The following is a 26,888-nucleotide window of genomic DNA, read 5'->3' as shown; positions in this document are numbered from 1 at the left end:
ATAACATTCCCGTAATCCTGATTACTACCAGAGTATACGGCACAGTGTCATCCAATATAACAGCTTTCATTTTCGTGCAGAGTCCGACTCTCAGAACGCACAGATTTACGGATGTTCAGTGAACGCCTCCCTCAGCGTTCCCTAACGGAGCTCGAGGAGAAAACATCTGTTTAGAGCGATGTTCCTACTGGAGGAAACCATTCATGTTCCAGGGACAGTGGACTGTCTGGGGCTGTGTTGGACATTTTCTCATTAAAACTTAAAGCGGTGGGAACTTTCGCTTCGAGCGAAACTTGTTTCTACACACAGGACAGATGGACCAAGCAGAGGTACAGAACTAAACTCCCCCTTAAAGCTAGAAAACCCTCGTCAGCCTCATTAAATCACTGCGTTTAATGTCTTCTCTCTGCGTTCCTGTTAAAGAATGATGTAAAAAGAAAAGACAGAAATTGTGGTAAAATATTTTAAACCATCATATCCTCAAACGACAACGTGCAACTCTTTTTGTCTGAGACGGCTGTAACGGAGACCGCTGTTTCCACAAACCAAACCGCTGTTCTCCCACAACTACGTGGCAGAAGAGTCGCAAATGCAGTTTCAAAAACCTAGCTGCGTTGTGGGATAAAAAATATATATGAAGCCAATCAGTTTGGATGATCAGACTACAATTTACACAGAATAACTATAGTTTATTATTCTCAGTGTTACTATTCTATATTAGAAGGAGAACTGACTTTTATTAATGCAGTTATTCAGAGTCACAGTACTTATTGTGTTTATGTTTCATTTTAAAGCTGATCTTTCAGACAATTGGTGCGTTTCAACTACTGGAACTTCAGGGTAAATTTACAGGAACCTCCCGGCATGCACGTGTCTCCACCTGACGGGGTTGGCTGAACGGACGCTTACTGGGCCACTTTCAAGAACTTTCTGAGTAATTGGTCAGGGGTAGGTACTCGGAACGGCCTGTTGCAGTGGCTGAGATTAACCTTATGTTAACTCATGCTGATTGGTTGTAACTCAGAAGGAAGTGACATCAGCAGACACTGTTCAAAACAACCGGCATTAGTAAAATTAGAAGTATTGCTTGTGAAGCAGAATGGAAGCAAAAGAAAAAAAGCACAGATTATGCTGCTTTAAAATTGCTTTTACTAAACTCCCAACACAGGATTCCCCCACAACAGCTAGGTTTACGGGGTTTTGTTGTCTCCCAAAGCTCTGTAAAAAGGTGAGCTTTACATTGTCATTGAACGCCACATTTTACATCACACAGCTGCTCTCATCTTTTGAATGGAGGATACACTTCAACAGAGTAAAACGTTTAATATTATTGTGGACGCCTTTTGTGTAGGGTGTCCCGATCCTCAAGTGCAGAAGTTGACCACGCCACTTCTGCACCCTTGGTCTACAATTTGCCCAAGTTTGCATCGATGTGGGCTTGCTGCGTGGGAATTTTAAGAAGGTGGAACAAAGGCTCAAGTGCCTTTTCTGAAAACATGTATTTTCAAATGAAATAAGCTCATTTTAAGAGGACTGATTTTTATTTGGACTGTGCACTGGCGCAGTTTTTCGCACTGTTGCCTTGCAGCAAGAAGGCCCTGGGTTCAAATCCTGGCCTGGGGTCTTTCTGCATGAAGTTTGCATGTTCTCACTGTGCACACATGGGTTCTCTCCGGCTTCCTCCCACAGTCCAAAAATATGACTGTCAGGTGAACTGGTCTGTTTAAAATTGTCCTTAGGTGTGTGTGTGTGTGTGTGTGTGTGTGTGTGTGTGTGTGTGTGTGTGTGTGTGTGTGTGTGTGCGCTTGGTTGATTGTCCTGTGTGTCTCTGTGTTGCCCTGATATGGACTGGCAAACTGTCCAGGGTGTACCCCGCCTGTTTGCCAATGACTGCTGGAGATAGGCACCAGCCCCCCACAACCCTGTATTTGATATAGCACCTTCTAGAGTCCTGGATAAAGATTTATGAAAGATTTATGTGGTCAATGACTCAATGCTCACTGTCCCAATTCGGCTGTTATATGCAAATTGTGCGAGTATGGGGATTGGACCTTTGAATGGAGACACAACAGCTGAGAAGACCAGGACATCGTATGTTCTGGTCAGTTTCCCCCCTCCCAGAAATGACCCTGAAGTTCCGGTAATGGAAACACAGCTATTAGATCTCGGTTAACCCAGATACCAAAATGTGAGAACACGGAGCGTCGGCATGACTTTTGTTTCATGCATGATGATATCGTGAAGGCTCTATAGGAATGGTGTGGGGTTGGAAAGAATATGTGACTGCTTATCAGGATGAGACTTTTAGGGCTTGGCCTTGGCTGGGAAACCTAGGCCTGTGTTTTAACAGAAGAAAAGTACCAATGCTAGATTTGAGTATGCAATTTGATTCATTTCTAACAATGAGATGGCCAGGAAAATGTTCTGGAAGGATAAAAGAGCTCTTAATAGCTCTGCCGTGTGCTATTGAAGGGGTTACTGTAGCTGACAACATGACAGCATTATAATATGTTGCTCATTTGTATGAATAATGAATTGTATGAGGATGACTTGGATAATATGAATGACCCCATAAGCATCACGAGGAGCGAGGTGCATGCAGCAATTATCTAATAATGAAGCCTCTGGACTAGATCATATTACTGCAGGACATTTGAAATATGCTAGTTTATGATTAGCTCTTCTTTTAGCTTTTTGTTTCACTGCTTTTATGATGCATGGTATATTACCGGACTCCATGCTACATATTCTGCTTGCCCTGTTATTAAGGAGAAAGTGGGAAAAGTAAGCGGTTTAGACTATTATAGGCCATTTGCAATGAACAGGATTTTACCTAAAGTTTTAGAAACAAGTATTCTTGACAGGATCAGTTTGGCTTTAAACCAAAACATGGCACAGACAAGTGCAAAATTCCTTTGAATGGCATGTGTGAACCTCAGCTGATGAAGGTTTTTGGATTTTCATGGTTGGATTTTTAAGATAATCCAGGGTTTTTAAATAGCGCTCTCAAAACAGAAGATCACGTACGATCTGAGCCCAAACCAGCTGGGAACGCTCCACAAACACTAGTGTGAATAGTAGCAGATCTCCAGTGTTTCTGCATTAGCATTATAGCAGAGGACAACTTGTCATTAGTCAAACGTAGCTTCTGAAACCTCTGCTAGTCGGTCAGATAGATTTTATTTTCTGGCATATGAGAATGGATATTGGATTACCGGAGAAGTTCAACCGAACTCCGACCACCTTCTAGCTAAGGTGCAGACATGTTTGAGAATGTTTGACTCAAAAGACCCACGAGCTGATCTGAACACTGGGGAGGGTTCTGTACGTCTTCAGAACCAAAATCGTGCTTCATCATACTGTCCTGAAATAATTCAATAATCTACAGATAAATAAAACAATGTGCTGGCAGTTTTACTGCTGTGTGATATAACTCTGGAAAAAAGGTCATCTGTAGATTACCAGAATAACTTCCTGACCGACTGGGATGCTGCAGTAGCTCACTAGATCTGGTTGTTGTTTGCAGTAATCCAGGCGGGCACTGAGGTTTGATCGGTCTCAGGATCGATCTGTCCGTCCGTGCGTGTGTGTGTGTGTGTGTGTGTGTGTGGTAGCTTTCCCAAAGCTCAAATATCAGACCAAAACATCGATCAACTGATTTTTAGGTCCATCCCTAGAAAACATTAGTGATTAACCAATGAAACCAGCTCAGTGACCTAGTGGTGTCAGTGTCGCTAGAGGGAGGTGGAGTGTACGGTCGGTAAAGACGGCTCTCCCTTGTCCTGCCTCCAACATGCCTCCATCTAAAAGGCTAGGTTATCCATAGTTATCTCTGCAGTTATGCTGCTATAGGCTTAGACTGCTGGAGGATACACTGACCACTTTCCACACTTGACTACTTTATTCTACAATCTGCTCTTTGACTGCTATTTCAGCTGTTAACTTTATTTTTTCTCTAAGTGTTTTTCTCCCCAGAAGAAGCTACAATGATGTTCTGCTGAGCTGTGGTACCCTCATGGAGGGGGCCATCGTCTAGCACACTGCTGCTAACCACTTAAACATTCTCCCTCTCCTGATGATAACGCTTTACTTTAACATTGAATGTGCTACTACTAGTTTACCCGTTTAATTATAGATTCACTAGGATAAATACAATAAAGTTTATCTCTCACCAAATATTTACTAAGAAATCACAATGTAACCATAGAAACATTACTTGATATATATGCTGTGTGTGTGTGGATGTGTGTTTGTGTATGCGTGTGTCTTCTCCGTCTTCTCGATCCCCAGTGAGTCGTGGTGGATGGCTGCTTAAATTGAGCCAGGATCCTCGGGAGGTTTCTTCCAGTTAAAAGGGAGTTTTCTTCTCCACTGTCACTGCATGCTTGCTTAGTACGAGGATTGCATCAAGTCACTGACACCAGTCAGTGACTTGATGCAATTTGCTGGGTTCCTTATATAGGAAACTTTTTTCTGATTGGCTTAATAGACTAACCTGTATTGGAATGTTTTATTATGTTAAGTGCCTTGAGATGACTCGTCGTGATTTTGCGCTATATAAATAAACTTTAATTGAATTGGATCCCTGAGACGGGGGGATCGTGGGTTCAGATCCACGGTCGGGTTATACCAAAGATTTTAAAAATAGGACTTAATGCTTCCCCGCTTTACACTCGTATTAAGGGGTTTGATTGGGGGTTAAACCACCAAGTAGTCCCCGAGCGCAGTCCTGTCTGTAGCGTACTGGTCCCCCCAGGAGATGGGTCAAATGCAGAGAAAACATTTCACCAGTGTGTGATGACTAATGGGACTTTATCTTTAATAAAGACAAGTGGGGTTGTTGTTTTAACCATTGCGTTAAAATTTTAAATTCTGCAATAGGTTTCACAGGTTTTAGATTTAAGTTAAATGTTAATCACATGTGGATTATTATTTCAGGTGTTGGATCAGATCTCCTCATGGATGAGTGAAGAAGGTCTCGCTCCCAACTCCTCTAAGGAGGACTGGCTGTGTTTTATGTGGCTCACGCTCCAGCACACAAAGAAACGTCTCAGCAATGTGACAAAAGACCTGGAAACGAACCGAGCAAAACACTTAGCAGAAATGGCCGAGGTGAATTACCAATCTTAAATGACCTCAGATGGCAGGGGAAATGTTGAGATGGGCATAATTACACGTTGTAATGTTCTGTCTGTAAGGTACGGAAATCTCTGGGGCAGATCCGAATCTTTACGGAGCAAAAAGATGCTTTAGCTCAAGAGATCCAAGATGAGAATGATCAGCTCAGGAAGCAGCTGCAGCACTTGATATCACTTCAAGGTAAAAAATATTTCTGTGTCACCAAACAAGACATCCCCATAATAATAATAATAATAATAATGAATAATCATCATCATCATCATCATGATCAAACTTGTATTGCGCTTTATTAGGACACTCAAAGACGCTTGTGTGAACTCTTACAATCACACACTGCCAGTTATCATAAGCTACTTTGTAGCCACAGCCACCCTGGAGCGGTCTGACAGAGGCGAGGCTGCCATTTGGCGCCGTCGGCCCCTCTGACCACCAGCAACACAGGCAAGTTGGGTGAAGTGTCTTGCCCAAGGACACAACAGCAGAATACCCCTGGCGGTAGCTGGAATCGAGCCCATGACCCTCCGATCATGAGGCAACCCGCTCGACCACCTGAGCTACTGCTGCCCCAGACATACTGACAGATATTTCAAATACCGGTATAGTCATTTTTTTAAATTTTGTTCCTCCGTTTTTATAGATGCTCAGATAAGTGAGGTGGCTAAGATGCTGTACCAGCAAGGTCTCACAGAGCTGATTCACAGCAGTCCCAGTGAACAGGTGGCTTACCTTCTAGTGGAGAGGGATTCCTTACTGGAAACCAACGAAGATCCTTCCAAGTTGTCAGGTGATGGAAACCTCCAAAGCTCTTCGGGGACACAAGCAGTGAACGCCGCTGTCTGCCAGGTTAGAAGAGTAACAACTGGTTTGCGTGGCATTTTTGTGTACATTTCGTTGTTTATGGAGGTTAGTCTTCTTTCAAGAGCCTTCACTGACAAGCAGCATAAATGTGCACCACTTTGGAAAATGTTTACGAATTTTTAAGACCACTGTACAAAAGAAAAAAAAAACATATGAAGGACTTCAGCTTCATAAAGAACATTTAACGTTTAAATGTTTTTTCAAACAGTACAATTTTTACTTTGAGTTTTTATGAAAATACTGCTTAACAATTTTATAAAGTATTTATTTAAAATACATTAAAGGGACTTTACGGAGTTTTGAATTTTTATGCTCGCGATTGCCCCCTCTGGCCAAAAGCGTAACGGCAGTTTCAATAGGAGGCTCGTGCACGAGGCGCGCATGCTGTACGTGCACACGCCTTAACGAAAATAACAGCTGAGACGAAGCTCTGAAGCTGACGGGGGTCACCTTCACACGGAGGACACAGGGCAGGAGAACGCGCAGCTAATTAATTAAATAATTTGGTTCTGTACCTTTCTCTTCAGCACAGCCGACAAAGGTTTAAGATGGGTCAGTCCTCCTGCATGCTCAGATCATTCCCTTCCCTTGCTTGAAAAATTGTTCCAAAATGAAAGTTGAACCCACATCTTTTATATTTGTGAATTCAATGCCGTTTGCAGAGTCTCAAATAAAAATTTGGGCATCTTACTGTAAAAAAATATACCATTAATGTAAAAAAGAAACAAAAAAAACTGTTCTCACCCAGAATTAAACCTGGGTCTCCTGCACGAGAATCCGACAACCAGCTCGGTGAGCTATAGCGTCAGTGATTTTTTTTGTATCTGTAATATTTATATCCTTGATTACAGCTAAAACAACGTTCAAAAAACGGTTCAGAGCGAAAGTGGCTATTTTGTTGCTAATTTGCAGGAAATATCTAGAAGAAAGTAGCTAAGGGTCCTCAGAAATGTAGCTAGGTTCATCACTAGGCGTTAGGAACAGCGACAAAGTCGCTGAGTTGGCACTACCTCACACTCTGCTGCTAAAGCTACTGATAGCAAATGCTACGGGCAATGTCTGAGCGTGAACGCGCATGAAGCAGCCTGCTCGACCCGAGCAGCTCATCTCAATTCAACTCTTTCTGAGATTTTACAGAAAAACAGGCAATCACAGTAAAAATGCCAGGGCTCATTCTACAGGACCAGGACATTGCAGGAGAATGTATGAAGAAGAAATGTATTATTTATATACATGTTTTGGCTGTCAAACTTCCATAATGCCCCTTTAAAGTGCACTACTTGCTTTTTAAAATTTTTGTATTTTTGAATTGTTGTTTGACAGTCTACCCACAAGAGAGCACCACAACATTTGCAGAACGCCTGGAAGAGACTATTTGGATTCCACCGCAGGCATGCGTTTATGCCTGTATGTATATATTTGATGATGATCCAGTAAATACTAACAAAATAGCCCTTAGGTCTGTTAAAATAGTTTTAACATGGTAACTGTTTTTGTATTTTATTTTTAAAACTTGGTCTAAAACTACTGCCTGACAGATTCATCAATCAGCTGTTATGTTCATCTGCTTCTAGCCTGAGGCCACATCTTTGGCTGGTCAAGCCTGTAGTTTGGAGAAGCAGTGTTCCCGCCTGGAGCGGGATGTGGAGGAGAGTTCCCGGAGACTGGCCATGTCCCACAAAGAGATCCGACGCTTGACTGATGAGCTAGAGTCTGCTCATCTCACCCAAAAGGCCTATGGTAGCAATTTCTGGTGTTATTAACCAGATGATTTTTTTTTCTTTTTATTCTTGTTTCCAAATCAAATATCAATGGAGAAACTACTACAGGACACAATAACACCATGCATGAAATTAGTGTCTTTCACAGCTCTTGTGAGACAAAAGAAACCGACTTAGTTATTATTTACTAAGTATTTTGTAAATTTAATCATAGCTTTGGGTTTCAGAGCCTGAGCTGCAGTCAGCACAGCAGGAAGTGGATCACCTCAGAGAGGAAGTAGAACATTTGAAGAAATATGGTGACTTTTTTGTGTGTGAATTCTGTGTAAGTGTGTGGAGAGGAACATAAATGGGGATGCATGACAGTTCACTGGAAACTCAGATTAAAGATGTCAGTGTTAATTACGCTACTATTGTATTACTAAAGGGCAACACACTGACACACAAAAGCTTTGCCCTAAAACAGTCAGATCTCCACCTAAAATAAACATTTCACTGCAAGTGTGTCATTTAGTTAAATAAAATGAATGCAAATCTATTAATGTGGAGTTTGTGAACACGTGGGATCTGATACGTCTGTAACTGATTCATTTTTAAGAAATGGCAGAACTGCGGAAGACCAAAGAGCTGAATGATCGTCTAGACCATGAGATCAGAGCTTTAAGAAACAGGGTTCGCTTCCTGGATGCTGAGAAAAATGCCGTGCAGCAGACGGTAAGTTACCCGCTGGCACAAAGGTAGTCTCTAAAAAAAAACCTTTCATCTAAACATGTTTGTAAGGGGTCTACCGCCTGCATCTACCTTTGGACCTTCCACAACGGCCCTTAAGAACTTTGGTTAGAAATGATAACTCGTGGTTTTAAGTATAGATATTATAATGCAGGTTTAAAGCAGCTTTTAAGGTTTTTCAGAATTGTATTGAATGTTAACAGAATGACACAAAGTATTAGTATTAAGCATATTTTGGGCTTATTATATATTTTTTTTCCTTAAAAAAATCAACATCCTTTAAAAACAAGTTCAATTGTTTCTTTCAACAAATCTGCAGTGGTCTCTAGTATAAACGAATGCCTCGTGAGTTGATCTCTGCTAGGAAAAAAGTTCAGAGGCATTCAAGAGCTAGAAGTGAGCCAGATCAGTGCTGAGCAGCAGACTTGGAGATTTGGATTTTTGTTTCCTGATATTCTGACATCTCACCTCTGATTGGATAACAGCAACGTAATTTTAACACTGATTCTGTTTGCTTTGCAACGCTGATGTTTTATCTTCACAAATAACAAAAGCCAGGAGGAGTTATGCCAGGTTTTAAGTTGCTAATGCTAATGGTTAGCTTCTGGCTGCTGAGGCGTGCTCTGCACAGCCTTTCCAGTTACAAGCCACGATGGAAGAGTCCATGAATGCTAATTTTTATGTGACATAGGTCTGAGTTTCCCTGTTTATTTTCTACCGTGGGTGGCAGCTAATGCAGCAAATAGAGGTAAAAGACTATTTTCCACATTTGACCTGCATGTTAAACTCAGTGATCGATTATATATATATACACCGTAAATCCTCTAATACAGGCCCGGGCCTGTATTTGACTCAAGCTCATCAAGCTCCAGGCCTTTATTGGAAGGAAGGCCAGTATTAGAGGCAGGCCTCTATTTCTATTTGAGCAAAATGAACTAATGGTTCGCTGGAGTTTTTGACAGTTAAAATTGCGCCCACATTTTCAAAGTTAAACACATTTCTTTTAACAACGGTAGTTTCTGCTTCAGCCCTCTCCCCCCTCCCCCTGCGCAGCGGCTGCAAACTCACTGATGCGCCTGCAGCCTCTCGGAGTTCCTGCTGCTCTAAACATTAAAATAATTATTTCATTTTCTGTTCCTCACTTCTGATGACCTTCAATGGTGTCTGGTTGTTGCAACAGCAGGTACAAAAACTAACTTGTTTTTATTTGACTATTTTTCTGTCCTGCCTGTTTATTATCTTCCTGCATCTCCTCTCAATCCTAAAGAAAAACTGCTACCTGGGTTCATATATATTCACCTCATGAGTTACCTTTGAACTGCAGTTCTAAAAGATCTACCGACCGCTAAAACAGCGGAGCACTCGCTGTTTGGCGGCTGTATCAGTGATCAGTGCGTCGGAGGACAAGGTGATGCGCGCAGCGCCCCGCTCCACAGCATGCAGCGAAACGCATCAGGCGCGAATAAAAGACAGAAAACATTAAAGGAAATGAACTGACATGAACCATCGCGTGTTAAATTAGTTTTTGAGGTGGCGACACCTGATTGTTACTGTGGCCATGCTCAGGAGGCAGATCTACCGACCGTGAAAACAGCTGAGCGCTCCCTGCTGTGATCTGTGCGTCGGAGGACAAGGTGAAGCGCCCCGCTCCACAGCAGCGATACACATCAGGCGCAACTAAAAGACAGAAAACATTAAAGGAAATGAACCGACATGAACGATCGCGTGTCAGTACCTACGGTCCGGCACAGCGCGTTGCTGATCACAGAGAATGTGATCATACGATAATTCAATAGGGAGCGTGGTTTCACAGACGCGGAAGTGATAGCGTCGGTGAAACGCCGGCTGATCTAGGAAACCCCCGAGCGTTCGAGCGTCAACGAAGTGACACGGAAATGCCGGGCTTTCCAGAAGTAAGTAAGATAACTTACTATGAGCTGATAGTTCGTTGGATTGATCGGTAGGTTGGAAACTCTGATCGTGAATCTTAAGAAACGATGACTGAGTGGTGAGCTGGAAAGGCGACTTCCGTTTATAGCCGCGGTTTGTGACGTAGGTGCGACGTGAAGGGAATCCCCGCGAGGGGCATGCTGGGAGTCCCTACTTCGCGGATTTTCACCTATCGCGGCCAGGTCTGGAACGCATCTACCGCGATAAACGAGGGATTACTGTAGTTCATACACCCCCTACTGCTGCTCCCCAGAGTGTTCTGCAGCATAATCAGCATGTTCTCTTTGAACTTGATAGTGTAATGACCTGGCTGGGGTTGTAAGCCAGGTGCATTCTGGGTATTATGTTATATGTGTTTCCTATCGTTCTGCTAGTTCCTATGTGTTGATTTGCGTGTTGTGTGAGTGTTATGTAAGCCACAGGGAAGGTGATGTGTGTTCTGTGGAGCGGGTTGAATTAGCATGGTTAACTGACACCGTGACTCTGTGTGGTAGGAGCGTGATAGAGGATCGTGTCTGTAGCGTTACAAAGCATGGAAGAAAGAGCCGAAAAAAGGTTTGCGTGAACTTCTACTGCCTCTTGCTGGTTGATTTGGGGACTACAACCCTGCCGCTGGGACGCTCGTACTTGCTTACCACATTCCATCCGGCCACAATAAGAGACCGGCCATTATTTGCCTCCGCTGACTCCGACACCGGCCATAATTGGAGACCCGGCCTTTAATTGAATACCGGCCTGTATTAGAGGGTTTACGGTATATATATAACAAAGGTTAAAAAACCGGTTTGTCAGTAAGTTTGGTCTTTTAAAAAAATCTATGTTTATCTTTTTCTGCAAAAAATGTTAATTCCTCAAGTCTAAAACCAAATATTAGAAACAAAATAGGGGTTAGTATACAATACTAGTTTTGACTGATTGATGTTCGTAGGGTAATTGACCGACGGACCACCTTGTGTGTTTTTTATGTTTCAGAATGGGGCAGGTATAAGATTAGTCTTCTTCCGAGAGGGTGCTCGCTGCAGAACCACAAAGGCGGAGCTGCATCATAAGGTGGAGCTGCACCAGAGTCAGCCCCGCCCATTCACGCAAACTCAGCCTAGCCCACTGACTTCCGTTTTTGTTTTCAACTTTATCGCAAACTGACCTGACCCACATGAATTACGGCTGTTACTAGTTTACAGTCGTTAATGCTATGTTCTATGCTCCAATTAAACAAGATAAATATAACTTGCTACATGACAAAGACTGAATATATCTCGAAATGAAAAGGTTTCTTTCAGCGAATATCTGCCCACAGCCAGTCTAACAGAAATGGTCTATAACAGCATTACAGACTTTTGAATGGGCTTTGGTAGTCTAGTGGTGAGATCGTCTGAGTTAAGTTTTGCTTTCCCCTCAGCTGATGCTGGTTCGATTCTCGGTGGGGTCGTCAGCAATCTATTTAGCCAGCTGAAACATTTAATTTGTTTATATTTTAGTTGTAATGTTTATTTTCAGCAAAATATTTATGTCTGTAAAAGTTCTTTGAATTTGGTCGTTCCTAAACAGCATTTTAGTTGAAACTCTGCTCACAAATGGACTCACACTGGCTAAATAAACGAATAAATAAATAAAAAAACACATTAGTCATTATATGTTAAACTGTATGCCAGTAAATTGTTGTAAACATAGTACTGGCAAGTTTAGCTAGAAATGAAGAAAAGAGGTTGTACACTACCTAAAACTTACAGTAATGGGAGGCGAACCTGCGCAAAACTGCATGTAAACCTGACTCCATAACCACTACACCACCACATATGTTATAAGTCATGTGGCGTTACATCTAATTGTGCTTCCTAGTATGTCTCTGAGATGGGTTGTATGGTTTTTCGGCGGTGTCTCAGTAGAGGTCATTTCAGAAATAATTTGTCAGAAAATTCACAGAATATCCAGATTTGAGAACCAAGACCAGACCCGCTTCGGGGGAGGAGACCAAATTGAAGCTGAGATGGGAGGAAAATGCATGAATGAGGCTAAAAATTGCTTTGGCATGCTTCTTATGAGGAAATGACAATATAACATGATTAAAAGTTCCAAAAGTTAGATTTTCAATTATATGGAACCTTTACAAAAACTGTTCAATTAACTTCTCAACTCCATCCTCAATCTTGCATTTTTTAGCTATAACACCCTCTTTGGTTCCAGAATGCTATCAAGTCTGACAACTGGAAGGAATTGGACTGACTCTGATGGAATGGGCAGGGCTGATTCTGGAATGGGCGGGGCTGACTCTGGTGCAGCTCCACCTTCTGGTGCAGCTCCGCCTTTGTGGTTCTGCAGCGAGCACCACTTGCTTCTTCCTGCTCCTTTTCAGTCATGGTTGTGCTGTAAGATCCATCTCCTTTACTCGTTTTGTTTAAAGGAAATGTGCACAGCTATGTGCAAAATAAATCTAAAATTAAGGGTGTTTTTTTAAATGCCAATACATCTCTCTTAATAGATATGATGGAAGAAAAAAAAGATTTATGACTTGATCACAGAAACAATTTAGAGTTCTGATTTTTGTTTTCAGAATTCTGTTACAGACGGTTTTCATTTCTACTCTTCTGTAGATGTTTATCAAAATGTATAAACGGTCTCTTTTTCATCTCTAACTGCTGTGGCTCCAAACGTGTTTTATTTAGGCGGGCTGAGGAGAAACAGCTTTTGGAGGGTAATTGCTGCAGCCATCTGACATAGATCACTGGTGGTAAAACACAACTGTTTTTTCATGAGGAAAAAGATGTGCATAGGTATAAATTACTCACGTGAAAAAAAAATTAAATAAAAACACTGCTGCGACCTTCACACAGTGTTTTAAACCACTGGGCCTCATACTATAAATGTCACATCAAGCGATTTTACTGCGTTTTTTATTAAGTTACTAGCAATAAAAACAGAAAACACATTTGTTCCAACAGTAAAATGTTGGCATGTATTGGTCATGTAACTTTTTAGAGATTCTGGCAAATGTTTGTAACAAAATAAACACAAAATAAATAAATTGTTTATGCGTCTAGTGCAGCAGCCCCACCTCCGTCAGTGGGCCCCACGGCAGCTTTTGTTACAGTGTGGTTCGTCGTGTGTGACTGCAATTTTGTAAAGTGCTTTGGGGGGTTCAAGGACTCAAGCACTATATAAATAAAGACCATTTACCTTTTACTAATTTAACAGGTTGTGTTATAGCAGTGAAGGTGAACTGTGATGAAAGTGTCTGTCTCAGGTGGCGTTTCTACAGGAGGAGGTGGAGAAGCTAAAGTCTGAGCAGCAGGAGGGCCAGACTGGGGAGACAAAAGTCCGCCCACACAAGGAAACGGATGAGGTTAGTCTATATGATGAAACCTAAACAGTGTGTGTGTGTGTGTGTTTTACTCAGAACCCGAAGACTGTCATCGACTGATTTAGAGGCTAGCTTCCAAAGTACTTCCTTGTATATCTCCTATGTGTAGTCCAGATAATACTGCTCAAGTCTTTACAGCTCTACAGACATGTATGACACAGACACGTGTGCAACGCTAAACCATTGTGTGAGAATTTAGCTATTTTTATTTTGCTCTTCACTTCTTTGTAGTTTTTCCACTCTTCCAGTTAAAGGGATATTCCGCCGAAAAATGAAATGTTGTCGGTTGACGTATTTCCCAGAGTTAGATAAGTGGGAATAAACTTTTAAACCAGCCCAGTCAGTCTCCTGACCCGGCTGTACTCCTTTTGCTTTAGCTTAGCATAAAACACAGTAAGTGAATGGATCCATCTAGCGTTGTGAGTAAAAGCGTCCTTAAAATCACTCAGTAGTGATCCCAGTTCTGCTTGGTGACCTAAATAATCCGACTGACTGCAAGTGAAAAACAATTAGTAACATAAATGAATCACAGGCAACATTTTAGACTTGGGACTACTTTGACTAAGCACAGCTGCAAGCCTCCACTAAAGGGTGCAAGGCATCCCCCAAAACTGCTTCTGTAAACACAGATGTACAACCAGCAGTGGAGCTCTAGTCACTCCTGCGCAAACGCAATGTGCCTATGTTTTCCCTCGCTGTCCTTTTGTGTGTGTGTGCGTGTGTGTTTTATGGCGGTTCGGCTGGAATATTCCTTTAAGCACTGGTGAGAAAAGGTGCTGCTCACCCTCACCACCCACCCACACACACACACCCTCTAGAGTGACAGTGACTGTGCAGCTACTTTAAGAAAAGGTGCAGCTGTTTGTTGGGAGTGGCTAAATGGAACAGGGAACGCATTTGAGACACATCTACAGAGTTTAAACTTGTCTCTATAAAAAAAAGGAACATATGTGCCATATGAATCCCATAAAATTAATGTTTTTATTTTTTTCTCAGGTTAGATACCCAAGAATAAAGGCAGAGCAGCTGGAGTCGGCTCTGCAGGAACAGCATCAGAAACTTCACACCGTTCAAGCTAAAGCTAACCAGGTTGCTGAAGTAACCAAAGTAATGCAAATATCAGAATGTTTGATACTGAAGCATGCAGTCTCGGTCTTATCACGAGACCTTTAGCTTACACCCGTTTAAAGGGTTGTACTCATTCATTTAAAGAATAGTCACTGTGTTTTACCAGACACCAGGAACAATATGTTATACTATCCTCTCGCTCTTCTGTCTGTTTGCCACTCTCTCAGTCTTTCTCTACAGAACAAAACATCAGAACTTGTTCAGAGCAATAAAATTTGCATAAATTTACAAGAAAAAGTATCTGCCATGACACAACACCTCATGAGCAAAGAGACAATCGTAAGTAAATCCAATCGGAGACCAAGAGAAAATGGTCCAGAGAAATGTTGCCACAGCAACTAATTTGTTTTATTTGCACCCTGTACTGTTTGTACACACACACACACACACACACACACTCACTCCCACACACACGCACACCCATGTAGTGTAACGTCCAAAAGAGTCAATTTTCACCATCTACATTGACCCGCATAATAACCTTTCATCTACAGCATAAATCCACTTTCTATTTGGCCTTCCAGAACCAGAAGGTTCTGTTCAGCGTGTGTCGACATTCCACGAAGACAAAACATTCAAAGTAACATTCTCTCCCAAGGTCCTACACTCTCTGCATGAATGCCAGACATCCACATTCTTTACTCTGAACAAGTGAAGACTCCATTACAACTCATAAGCTTACAATAATCGTATGTGATGAATGAACAAGATGTTTAAATCAAATGTTTGAATAACCTGTGCTTAAATCAATTTAAAATGAATAATGTTCTTACAATTATCCATTGATATCAGAAGAAGAAGAAATCTTTTCTATAGCGCCTCTCGAGATAAAAATCACGAGGCGTTTGATTTAACAAGTTAATCATTGTTTGTACTCATACACATTACAATACGTTACAGATGTTCATTCACAGTGTTAAAAACATATTTGTATCTGCAAGGAGGAGTGGCTTTCTGAGGAGTGTTTTGGTAAAGCCTTCCAGACATGGCACATTCTGATTTGCCAGAAACTAAATAATGAGTTTATCAAAACAGGATTTACTTCCAGATTAATTCAGTTTCCAGCTGACCCCCCGATTCGGACAAATCGTGAAAGAAGCCTCTTTTGAAACCATCTTCTTTGACCTTAAGTCAAAACCTTTCTGTGACGCTGCAAGTGATTACAGACACAACAGCTCTTTACAGAGCTACTTCACACCTTGGACACCTAACCTGCAGACCCTGGGTTGCATCTCATGGCCGGGGAAGCTGAACACTGAGGAAGCTACTAATCTCAGAGTATTGTGGATTCAACATCCGGTGACCTCACCACTCTGACCGCAACCCTCTGGACCGCCAGGAGCTACTCATACAAGGGTATCATAAGCCTGCATACTGGTGTCTGATGAGGTTTTTATCAATAACTAACTCTCTAGTTCATAACAACAAATTCTTTTACACCCAGATTTCACAATTTCTCTCAGATACAAAGAACGGTTGCCACATCTAGCTTCCATCACAACACCTCACATCCACCACATCACATCTCATTCATATCTTGTCATGCATCATTAGTTTAGGAAAAATAATTGAATTCATTTTATAAACTATATACCTGACTATCTGAATTAATACAAAGTGTGTTTATGGTCCCTAAAGAACCCTGGAATCTTCTGATTAAACATTCAAAACAATCAGATTGATATTTCATATTTATATGGAATCACCACATCTTATTGGTCATAATTCATTAGTTTTATTGCTACAGTAGTATATAAATGCAGACAACTTTAAGACCACCCACTGTAATACTCATATCCTGTAATATCTATTAATACTACAGTAGACCGTTTAAACAAAGTTGTTAAGTTGTTTTATAAAAGTTGAAGTCAAACAGTATGATCTTAAGACATCTCCAATCTCGGCGTCTCACAAAATCTGACACTTTAATTCAAAGAGAGATGATGGTTTGATGTGGGACTAAAATCAGTTCAGCTCCCTCATGAATGAGTTTTGTTCTTTGTGTAAAAGCACTGCAGCAACTGAATTTCCAATTTTAATATAATACTTGCCAATTGTAATAAACCTCAGAAAAACTACACAAACCTGTTCTGTGTGATGTTGCCATAGGTGGACTCTCTACAGAAGGAGGTGGAGCTGCTGAAGTCAGCCCTGCAGCAGCAGCAGACCGACGTGTGTTCAATCAAACCCAAACCTGCACATGTTCTACCACTAAATGCCTTCCAGCTGTTGCTTAAGCCAAACATCGCTTTTCGTTAAAAACGTTTTGCTTCTGTTTATCTTCGTAAACAATTCACATCAGGAAATTAATCAGTTTTAACAAATTTGAATGTTTCCAGTGCAGGGAAACAAATCTGATTCGGAGAAATGAAACTGGCAGAGATGAACACGAAAAGCTGAAAACTGACACAGAATGCTCTGAGAATCAGTCAGAGGTTAGTAAATCAAACAAGAAAACATAAAACATTCTGAACTGAAAGTGTTGAAACCTGTTTATGTTTTCAGATGTGGTGTCTTCAGCTTGTGGACCACAGAGACCAGAATCACCTCACAGCTAAAATCTGCATCATGGATCAAAAGTAGGATGGCCTAAAAAAGCCTTTTAATTTTCTCGAACGATAGCCTGACAATAACATTCTATATTTGTTTGTGAAGGGTGAACAAGCAAAACGAGGCAGATCGGCAGCTTAGTAAAAACACATCGTTAACAAAGGAGCATCAGAAACAACTGTGGGAAGAAAACATGCCTTTAATGGTAATTTCCTGTGTTCTACCATAGTGCTTACATGATAAAACGTAGTTTACATAGACTGTTAATCAGCTGCAAAGAACAGAAACGGAGTCTGTTGAATCCTGGAAAAAAGACTGAAACAGCCATTTCTGGTTGCGCTGGTATTTCTGCAGGAGTGTTCTGGCTGTCAGGAGCTGCGGAAGACTCTGTCGCCTATTCAAGAGGAGTGTGAGTCTTTAAAGAAGGAAATCTGTGAAACTCTTAAATGTCTCGACAAAGAGCGAAGGTAACAAACCGATGGTGATGTTTTAATTATCAAAGCAGAATACCTGGAATGTGCAACTTTCATAATTTATTTTATTTTAACCAAAATCATGACATTTACGCTGATAACGATATTTTTAAAACATACACAAATCCAGAATCTGATGGGAGCTTTACACCCTAATAATATAACAAATTATGTAAATAAGTCATAAAAATATACACAAAAAAAAACTATTCACAATGAAAAACACTGAAGAAATTGTCTGAATCTGCTTACAGTAAATACCACAGCATGAAGGAGAAGTACAAAGAGAAAGTTTGTCAAGCTGAGCACAAGTTTGATGATGAAACCTCACGGCGGGACGAGAAGATAAAAAATCTAGAGAGGAACTTGTCTTTGTGCTCACACTCATTAACCAAGGTGAATTTGCAGCTTTGTCCTTTTTATTCAGCATAATTTGTTGATAAAAAAAATCTGATCAATTTTATTACATCTAAATGCACTTCTGGTCTGTGCCGTTTCACTTTTGGTGAATTTGAAGTAACTTAACCTGTTTTAATACGTTGGTAACACTTTACAATAAGGGTTTGTTTATTGTTTGAATGCTGTAAAGCAGGGGTAGACAACCCCGGTCCTAGAGAGCCGCAGTCCTGCTTGTTTTCCAGCTATCTTTGATTTTCCTGCTGTACCTGGATCAGGTGTGTTCAGCCAATTAGAAGCTGCAAGTTCATGCATGGCTGGAAAACATGCAGGACTGTTACTATCTAGGACCAGGGTTGCCTACCCCTGCTGTAAAGCATTCAAACTATAGTGATCCCGTTTCTTTTCATAATCTGTTAGTTTATTATTCTGCTTCCGTACATTTGGCGTTTAACTACTTCCACAATTCTTCAACTATTTGCACAATTTTGGTATCAAAACGTTCAGCTCGTTCAGCCTATGCCTGCAATGACTTGGTATTAAAATATTTTATACTTTGAGATATTCAGCTTTTTCTGCGATTTTTGGTCCCATTGAAATGAATGGGATTGCTCAATTTTCTGCTAAATCCTATTACTTTTTTGAACTCTTACTCTTATAGGTTAACTTTTTAACCTAGAGACTTCATTCAAATTTCAACAAACTCACTAGACTTTCAGCTATTAATGGGCTAAAAATATTTTTGATATTACAGTTTTTCTAAAATCACAGGTAGGAGTTGAGGTACGGCTTGAGATTTTCAGAAAAAAAAAATCACAAAAATTATAATGGGCAGAGATAGGAGCAATGACCCTCCTTTGCTCCATTTCTGGCATTGTCCTGAGAAAACTAAGTCCGATTGAAATGAGACGCACGCTGGCGTACAACTAACAGATATACCTTTGTTTTGAGCTATAAATCATGAATGTACTCAACATTGTGGTCGTATTGTTCATTTCTTTGAGAATATTCAAAATGAAAAAAATGTTTCTCACCACTCTAAACTGAAAATTCCACACTAACCTTTGACCTTCACATTTTCTGGAAACAACTCTTTCCAACACCCAGACTGTTTGGAGTACCGAAACAAATTATATCTCAAAAAGTAGGAATTTTTGTCAGCTTTTCAGAATGGGTTTCATTTTGTCCTTAAGTGTTACATTTCTTTCTCTACAAACCTTAGGAGAGACCCTGATTCTGTCTCATTGAAACCCATGTCAAAGGAACAGAGATTTTCTCCTCCGATCGGCTTCAGACAGCTAAAATGTTCTCGTCATAGCTTCTAGACAATTCATGGTAGGCACATAAAAATTTACACAGATGACCATTAAAGCCTTCTGCCGCTCCCGCTTTTTGAATTTTTCAAATAGGTGCTGCAGTTTTTGAATGGTGATGAGATGTTTCAGAGGTCTGAAATGATATCTGAGCAGCTGAGCACTGTTAAATGCATGATTTATGAAATCTTGAAACAAATTTCCACCGACCACCTCTTTTACAGTACACTAATGATTTTGTCAAATTTATTAGGCTTTTTGTCAGCTTCAAAGTGATGTCTTCGGTTTTGCTGTTGGTATTACATTTTTTGTGCTACAATCCCCAGAAGGAGGACTGTACCAGCTTTCATCCATTTAAACCCCTTTGAAAAAAGGCACCTGTGGCCGACAGACAGCTGAAATGTTCTCACAGGCACGTTGCAAGATTTTCAAAAGTGTGGGGGATGTTGTCTGTGCCTAAAATAATTTCATGTTATTCATCTTGTTAGGTTGATTGCCATAACAGCAGAGCAGGTGCAAATTTAAGATGGGTCACGCATGTCTCCGTTTTAAACATGTTTAAACTGTTCAGAATACAAATCCAGGCTCTGTCTCGTTAGATTGGTGCAACTAAAGTTTGTACTGAATTAAACTTTACATTAAACCATGTTGAAAAGAAACGGATCCGATTAAATTGTTTCCTCCTCATTTACAGTCACTAAGTTCAACGCAGTGCGCATGGCTCTGGGGTTTATCAAGTTTAATGGTTTCTCTTTGCAACAATCTTCACAAGAAGGCAAAACAGTTAAATGGCAGGTTACAGATATTTCCATTTGACTGTTTATTTTGGACGGATAAACTCAAGGATGTTGGTTGTTTTGAAAGAATTACCCCGACGCACACTGATGCGCAGACAGATGAGCTGACATTTTAATCGTTTCAAAAATGTTGGAGATTTTGCCCCATGAATAACTAAAAACTACTGGTGTGCATGTATCCTTATGAAAGAGTCCTACGTTGAGAGGTAAATTTTAGAAGTGCAGGTAATGCATTCTGGTGCCTATAAATGAAATGAATGAAAATTAAATTGGGAGTTTTTACTTCATATTTTAGAAATAAAAATGACGGGGGGAAAATTTATGACGTCTTTTTAAATGAAATTTTCTAGGGCGACCTGCCTGCTTCACTTAAGTCGCTGCTTATTAAGGTCTGTCCAAAATTACCGTGGCCCACCCAAAAATGAACCTGGCGCCGCGCCCGTTATAAACCTCTGCAAATTGTTGTTCTTCACTTTATCAAACTGAGAGTTTGTACAGCTAATGTTAAGATGTAAAATTATGAATTCAGTCGAGCTCTTCCGTCCCTCCCTCTCCTGTTTCTCCTTGAAACCCGACAGCCGATGTCGGGTTTCAAGGAGAAACAGAAGGAGGAGGGGAAGAAGGAGATGAGGCAAACAGAGTGAGTGCGAGAAACCAGACTGGTGTGGAGGTGAGCAAAACGGCTGGACAAGTGTGGGTGTTGAATCCCCCACATCCCCCACGGGTTCAACGCACATGTCTCCTCATATCTTCGAGGACATTTGTGGTAGGCACACAAGACTCCACACCATGACCACCAAAGCCTTCTGCCGCCCATGCTTTTAGAATTTTTCAAATCGGTGCAGTACTTTTCGAATGGTGATGAGAAGTTTGACAGGTCCAATTTCACTTTTGAAGGACCGATTTAAAGGCGTCTCTCATTAACAGGAGTAGAGCGCCTCCAACAGCCGGGGGAAAAGGTGGGAAAACCGTGCTGCTCTCTGGTTGAGAGTGTTCAACCATTTTCTGTCCAAGCGGCATTGAGCACCCACACATGACACATCAAACCGACCAGCTTGGTCTCAGGAATCTTGTAATAAATTTTAAATGCATTATCTGTTACCATGGTAACACAAGTGCATAAGAACATCCCCAAACAAGTCTCATTGAAATTAATGTGAAAAGCCTAATATTGAGCCTATAACATACTGCCGTTTCTTATCTTTCTGAGCTCTTTACACTTAAAACTAGCAGCATAGCTGACAATGGCCGTGTTCGAGTTGAGCTGCGCCTCTCCTGGAAAACAGTCGAGAGCAGACGGAAGCAGCAGGCGGAGTGGCTGAAAGCCGGCGTTTAAGTCGGACACAATTTCCTGCATGTGTAGCTCGCGGGTGACGATGGCTGAAGATATCGCGTTAGCGTTCACACTTGTTTAGTTTTCAATTTTAATTCTGGTGCCTGTTAGCAGCTGAAACACATCCTCACGTGCTTGTGGATATCATATATTGTATATGAAGACATGACTGTAATAATAATAATTATTATTAATAATAAGTAAAAGGTTATCAGCTGTAGGTTTAGTGTGCTCGTAGGAAACGTGACAAAACAAAACATTTCTCTTTATGGCCTATATTGTTGTCATCAACATAACATGATTTACAGAATACACGTGACCAACTAACATTTCATGTTCCATCACCAGATGTTTGGATCAAAATATGAACCAATCAGATCTTAGATCAGGTGAGAGCCAGGAGTTTCCCATCATCCCCTAAGTTTTGCAGCCGAGGGAGAGCAACTGCAGCGCCTTGTTACAAAATCTGCGGCCGCCTTGATCTCACGAGGTATCGTTGCCTACGTATGCATGACGTCAGAGCAAGACACAAATCTAACCAGCATGCACTGCTCGCCGGTCACCGCTGATCTAATCTGCGCAGAACTGGCTTATCTCGAGCACAGCCATTTTAACACTAGTCAGAAGACAGGAACCGCCCCCTCCTCCTTCGCTGCTCTCTCATTAGCTGAGAGTTTAATAGTCTTCTGCCTAAAAGGAAATATGCACCCACACATATGATACACCTGCTTGGTCCTAGGACTCTTGTATTAACTTGATATTGTGTTCTGCGTTACCATGGCAGTGTGCTTAGCAACAACATTTAATAACATTTTAGACACAACTGTATCAACATACTGTAAAAATAGAAATGTTATTCGAAGTTTAAAAGAGTCATGTGACATTGTACATTGCTTTATCAATGCAGACTCCTGTCATCTGTTACCATGGCAACACAAGGACCTACAAATCACTTTTCATAGGAATGAATATAAAAAGCTGAATATTGAGCCAATAACAGACTTCTGTTTTTGATCTTTTTGAACTATCTGTACTTAAAACTAGAAACAAGTTAAATTTGATTGACCGTCAGAAGGTGGGAAAGTGCCCCACTCCCTCCCACCAGCTCCCTGATTGGTTGAGAGAGGTCAATCATCTTCTGGCTAAATGGACTTACACACCCACACATGCGAGACATCAAATCGATTGGCTTGGCCTAAGGAATCCATCTATCCACATATAAATCCATACATGCTTCTATCCATCCATCATCCAATAAACCTTCTAACATCCATCCAACAATCCATCTGTTATTTCATTCATCCAACCATTCATCCATCCCATATCAAGTCTGAACATATGTTAATCAGTTTCAGATATCAGTAAATAGTTCTAAATTCACAGTTCAGCCAATTGTAAAAATGTACCCGTTAAACTATTCTCATTCAAATGACAGCTGTTTAACATTCAAATTTCGAGTTTATAATTAATGTTCAAAGATTAAAGTTTTCTGCTGTTTAGCAGTTTTTGTCCATTCTTCACCTTTATTCTGAGCTTTATTACACTTGGTGATTTTTGCTTCTAAATCTTTAAATACATTCAGCTCATTTTGACAGTTTAGCTTAGTTTCATCTTCACGTCAGCTATTCAACAACTTCAGCAATCAGTTACCAAATTTAGCATAAGCTGCTAAATGTAAAGATTAAACTGTTAAACTTGTCCAACTGAAATAACAAGTGTTTAGACACTTTAGCTGTCCAGATTTGTATACAATGTTTACAGATTTCAGTTTCAGCAGGGCTGATGACTAATGAATGAATATGAATGAAAAGATGTTTATAATTTTTATTCCAGGAAAGAGAGCTAGTCGTGTGTATAACAGAGGAAAATGAGAAACTGCTTGATGAGAGAAGAAAACTGTTATGGCAGCTCAACGAGGCGGAGAACAACACAAAAGAGAGTCATTTCACAGCTTCTTTGTTCAAAAGCAGGTAGGAATAATCCTGTTTAATGCATTTTTTATTTTGATGCCTTTTTCCCTCAATGATCTTGTCCAGTTTACATTGTCGTCATCTCAAGGGTGGATTATTTAGAGACAGAAAACAACAAACTGGGGAATAAAATACTGGACATGTCTGACCAGATCAACATCCTGGAACGTAACCTGCAGAACACTCAGTCTCTCCTCCCTACTGAGGTACCCATCACATCTACCCTCTCAGATACTTGCTGTAGGTCATAGAAATAAACCACATTCTAACTCTTATCCTAAACAGCAGCAGACAAAATATTAAAGGTCAACTTCACTGAAACACCATTTTTAAGTGAATATTTCCAATTATAATCAGTCACTCAGTTTTTCATGCAGGCTGAACATGAAAATAGTCTCCTACACCTATCTCCTGCATCACCTTCTGCTAGAAAACAGATGGTGAAGCTCTAGGATTAGAAAAGCCTGACAGATCTACGTCACACTGACACTTAACATTCACCGAGTTACTCATCTTGACTCACGACAGGAAACTGGTTTAACGTCCAGCAAACAGCAGAGATCATCTCAACTGGCAGAGACCGTTAGCATTAGCAGCTCCACCACACAGCAGAACTCCTTCAGGCTTGTGTTATTTGCTGAGATAAGACATCAGCGTTGCAGAGCAAATGGAGTCAGTGGTAGAGTCGTGTTGCTGTTATTCAGTCTGATGCAAGATGTCAAAATATCAGGAAATATCCTCCAGCCGAGTCCTCCGTCCTCCAACAGGCGCACCAGAGCATTTCCCCCCAGAGCACGACTTTCAAGGCATTCATTTCTACTAGAGACAGCTCCAAATACATTAAATATAAGTAAAATTGACCTGTAATTCATTTTTAATTTTTCTAGTCATTAATTGTTATACAGTATCTGATGTCTTACATACACACTGAGATCTGTGACGCTAGTGTCATCTTAACTTTATAGTCGCATTTTCATAAAAAATTTAAATGAAGCCTTTTTTATTTTTATTTTTTTAGGAACTTCAGAAATGTTTTAATCATCAGCAGATATTTACCCCTCAACCAGTTCACCCTCTAAGGTACGTTTTGTCTTGGTACTAGACTATCAGAATGTTTGAGTTTGAGAAACACATTTAAAATGTTGGTGCACTTTTCTTTAGGGATATGGTGGCTGGGATTCAGTGTTTACTGGACAGCACACACATCTGTGACTCCCAGCAGACAGGTCTGACATCACCTCTTTGCTCTGAGACGTTGGGTCGGTCACCAGAACTCAGTTACCTGAACTTGACTCCTTATCAGAGTCTCTCAGACCTCTTAGGTCCTCCGTCTGTTCTCGTTATCACTGAAAATACGACGTCCTGAACCTTTCATTCGGAAAAACTCGACTGTCTGGCACATCTAAAGAAATTCAAATAGAGTATTAGAAATCTTATCAGTGGACCAAGACAAAATTGTCTGTACTTTATTTTTTACTCCGAGTATAAACAGTAAAATTATGAAACAGTTGTAAAATAGCTAACATCAGAAAACTACGGACAAAACCAAGCTACGCTAAGATTGCTTCACTATGTTTTCTGAAAGCAAACCAAACATATTCCCACAAAATGTCTTTGTGGTAACCTCATTCTCTGTGTGTGTGTGTGTGTGTGTTAAATATGAGAATTTAGTAAAAAGGAATTCATGTTTGCGGCTTTTGTATTTAACTAAGTTGAACAGTATTTAAATGCTATTTGTATTAAACATATTTAAGAAAAATGGTGATTTTTAGTACATTTTATTTCACTTTACAGAAGTCTTATACAAAAAAGCGGCGTAGGCAGGCAGAAATACTTGTCTAAATGGTGAAGATTAAGTCTCAGTGCAAAAGATGTTTTTGAAATGTTTTTAAACACAAAAATTAAGAACATTGAAGGAGATGTTTGCATAGCAGAATACAATAATTATAGCAAAGAAATTATATCAAAACAGCTGCCTTAGTAGGAACACAGTATTCATCTTTGTTTCTGGTAAATCAGTCATAAAGTTAACTTTTTAGTTAACTCAACAGAAATATTAATGAACATTTAAGGTTAATGAACATAACAGCAGCCAGTGGCTGGTTTCCATTGTTAGTTCTCCTGATACAAGGCTACACACCCTAAACAACAGTTAACCCTCCCACTGTCCTAATGGGTGTGACCCCGCAAGGAAAGTTGACCATTGAGCAGGATTGATGGTTTATCCCTTGACGTCCACGTGGCAGGGGTGAGGTGGTGTTCACTCCTCACCCCTGCCACATGGACCCAAGGGATAAACCATCAATCCTGCTCAATGGTCAACTTTTCTTGCGGGGTCACACCCATTAGGACAGTGGGAGGGTTAAATAAACACTTCTTACACACATGCAACTTTCAGGAAGACATTCTATTGTTCTTCTGACATTAGTTGGGAAGAGTTTCTGATCATGGAAAACTAATGTTAGCAATTATTCAACTCAGGTATTTTGTGTAGCCTACAATATAGGTGCTGGTCATAAAATTAGAATATCGCGACAAAGTAGATATTTTTCAGTAATTCCATTCAAAAAAAGAAACTTGTATATTAGATTCATTCATTACACACAGGTTGATACATTTCAAATGTTTATTTCTTTTAATGCTGATGATAACTGAAAAGTAAATCCCAAATTCGGTATCTCAGAATATTAGAAAATCAGTTGAGACCAATGCAAAACAAGGAACTTTAGAAATAATAAGTTAGTTACTTTCTCTGTGCAGAATTATACAGAGGACTGTTCTGGCAGGCCAGGTTACTTAATTGATGTTGTAATTTTCTGAGATACTGAATTTGGTATTTTCATTAGTTGTCAGTTATAAACATCAGCATTAAACAAAATAAACATTCAAAATTAATCAGTCATTTATCAGTCTGTGTGTTATGACTTAACTATACAAGTTTTACTTTTTGAATGGAATTACTGAAATAAATCAACCTTGTCCTTATATTCTAATCTAGTGACCAGCACCTGTACAGCTGAGTTATTTTAGATAATAAAGGCTAACTTGCAGACATGATTGAATTCATTCCCCAAAACCAGCCAAAGGGAGTTGTGAACTTGGCCATTTTGAAACACAAGTTGGAAAATGATGACGGTCAATTTTCCAGAGAACAAAACTGCATTATGATCAGA

General features: G+C 40.3%; 2 protein-coding genes across 9 annotated transcripts in view; one reads left to right on the top strand and one right to left on the bottom strand.

The window, feature by feature from the left end:
• LOC107385259 (alpha-1,3-galactosyltransferase 2) overlaps positions 1 to 26,888 on the bottom strand; it is a 36,861-nt gene that overhangs the window by 9,744 nt on the left and 229 nt on the right. For 2 of the 3 annotated variants that reach the window (XM_054730081.2, XM_054730085.2), the window contains exon 2: positions 5,866 to 5,975. The gene's annotated coding sequence lies outside the window, so the exon portion shown is untranslated. Of the gene's footprint in view, positions 1 to 5,865; positions 5,976 to 24,997; positions 25,118 to 26,888 lie in introns of all 3 variants that reach the window. The other variant, XM_054730083.2, reaches the window with a different exon arrangement.
• Positions 110 to 25,477, top strand: si:dkey-264d12.5 (coiled-coil domain-containing protein 30). Of its 6 annotated transcripts, none has more exons than XR_008558934.2 (20): positions 111 to 329; positions 4,939 to 5,112; positions 5,199 to 5,319; positions 5,777 to 5,982; positions 7,321 to 7,404; positions 7,572 to 7,737; positions 7,946 to 8,017; positions 8,317 to 8,432; positions 13,639 to 13,737; positions 14,752 to 14,862; positions 16,993 to 17,055; positions 17,223 to 17,318; positions 17,389 to 17,462; positions 17,539 to 17,638; positions 17,788 to 17,900; positions 18,161 to 18,302; positions 23,579 to 23,715; positions 23,782 to 23,921; positions 24,734 to 24,795; positions 24,877 to 24,974. XR_008558934.2 is itself a non-coding variant. In XM_015959020.3 (20 exons), exons 1-20 carry the CDS (start codon positions 315 to 317, stop codon positions 25,079 to 25,081), a joined length of 2,274 nt encoding a protein of 757 aa, XP_015814506.3. In that variant the 5' UTR covers positions 113 to 314; the 3' UTR covers positions 25,082 to 25,477. The 6 variants fall into 6 exon arrangements, 4 of the variants coding, with proteins under 4 accessions (XP_015814506.3, XP_015814508.3, XP_054585993.2 ...); XM_015959020.3 differs by having other exon boundaries at positions 113 to 329; positions 23,804 to 23,921; positions 24,877 to 25,477; XM_015959022.3 differs by lacking the exon at positions 7,946 to 8,017 and having other exon boundaries at positions 114 to 329; positions 23,804 to 23,921; positions 24,877 to 25,477.

This window comes from Nothobranchius furzeri, chromosome 3, assembly GCF_043380555.1.
Source record: "Nothobranchius furzeri strain GRZ-AD chromosome 3, NfurGRZ-RIMD1, whole genome shotgun sequence".
In the NCBI taxonomy this organism is placed as follows: Eukaryota; Metazoa; Chordata; class Actinopteri; order Cyprinodontiformes; family Nothobranchiidae; genus Nothobranchius; species Nothobranchius furzeri.
The sequence above is the reverse complement of the archived record's forward strand: the minus strand, read 5'-3'. Positions and strand labels throughout refer to the sequence as shown.

What these genes read in the sequence shown, in the direction of transcription:
- si:dkey-264d12.5 (XM_015959020.3), top strand. An exon ending in ACTTAGCAGAAATGGCCGAG is followed by an intron (nt 5,113 to 5,198) that starts GTGAATTACCAA and finishes TCTGTCTGTAAG; the next exon opens with GTACGGAAATCTCTGGGGCA. An exon ending in AGTCTCTCCTCCCTACTGAG is followed by an intron (nt 23,922 to 24,733) that starts GTACCCATCACA and finishes TTATTTTTTTAG; the next exon opens with GAACTTCAGAAATGTTTTAA.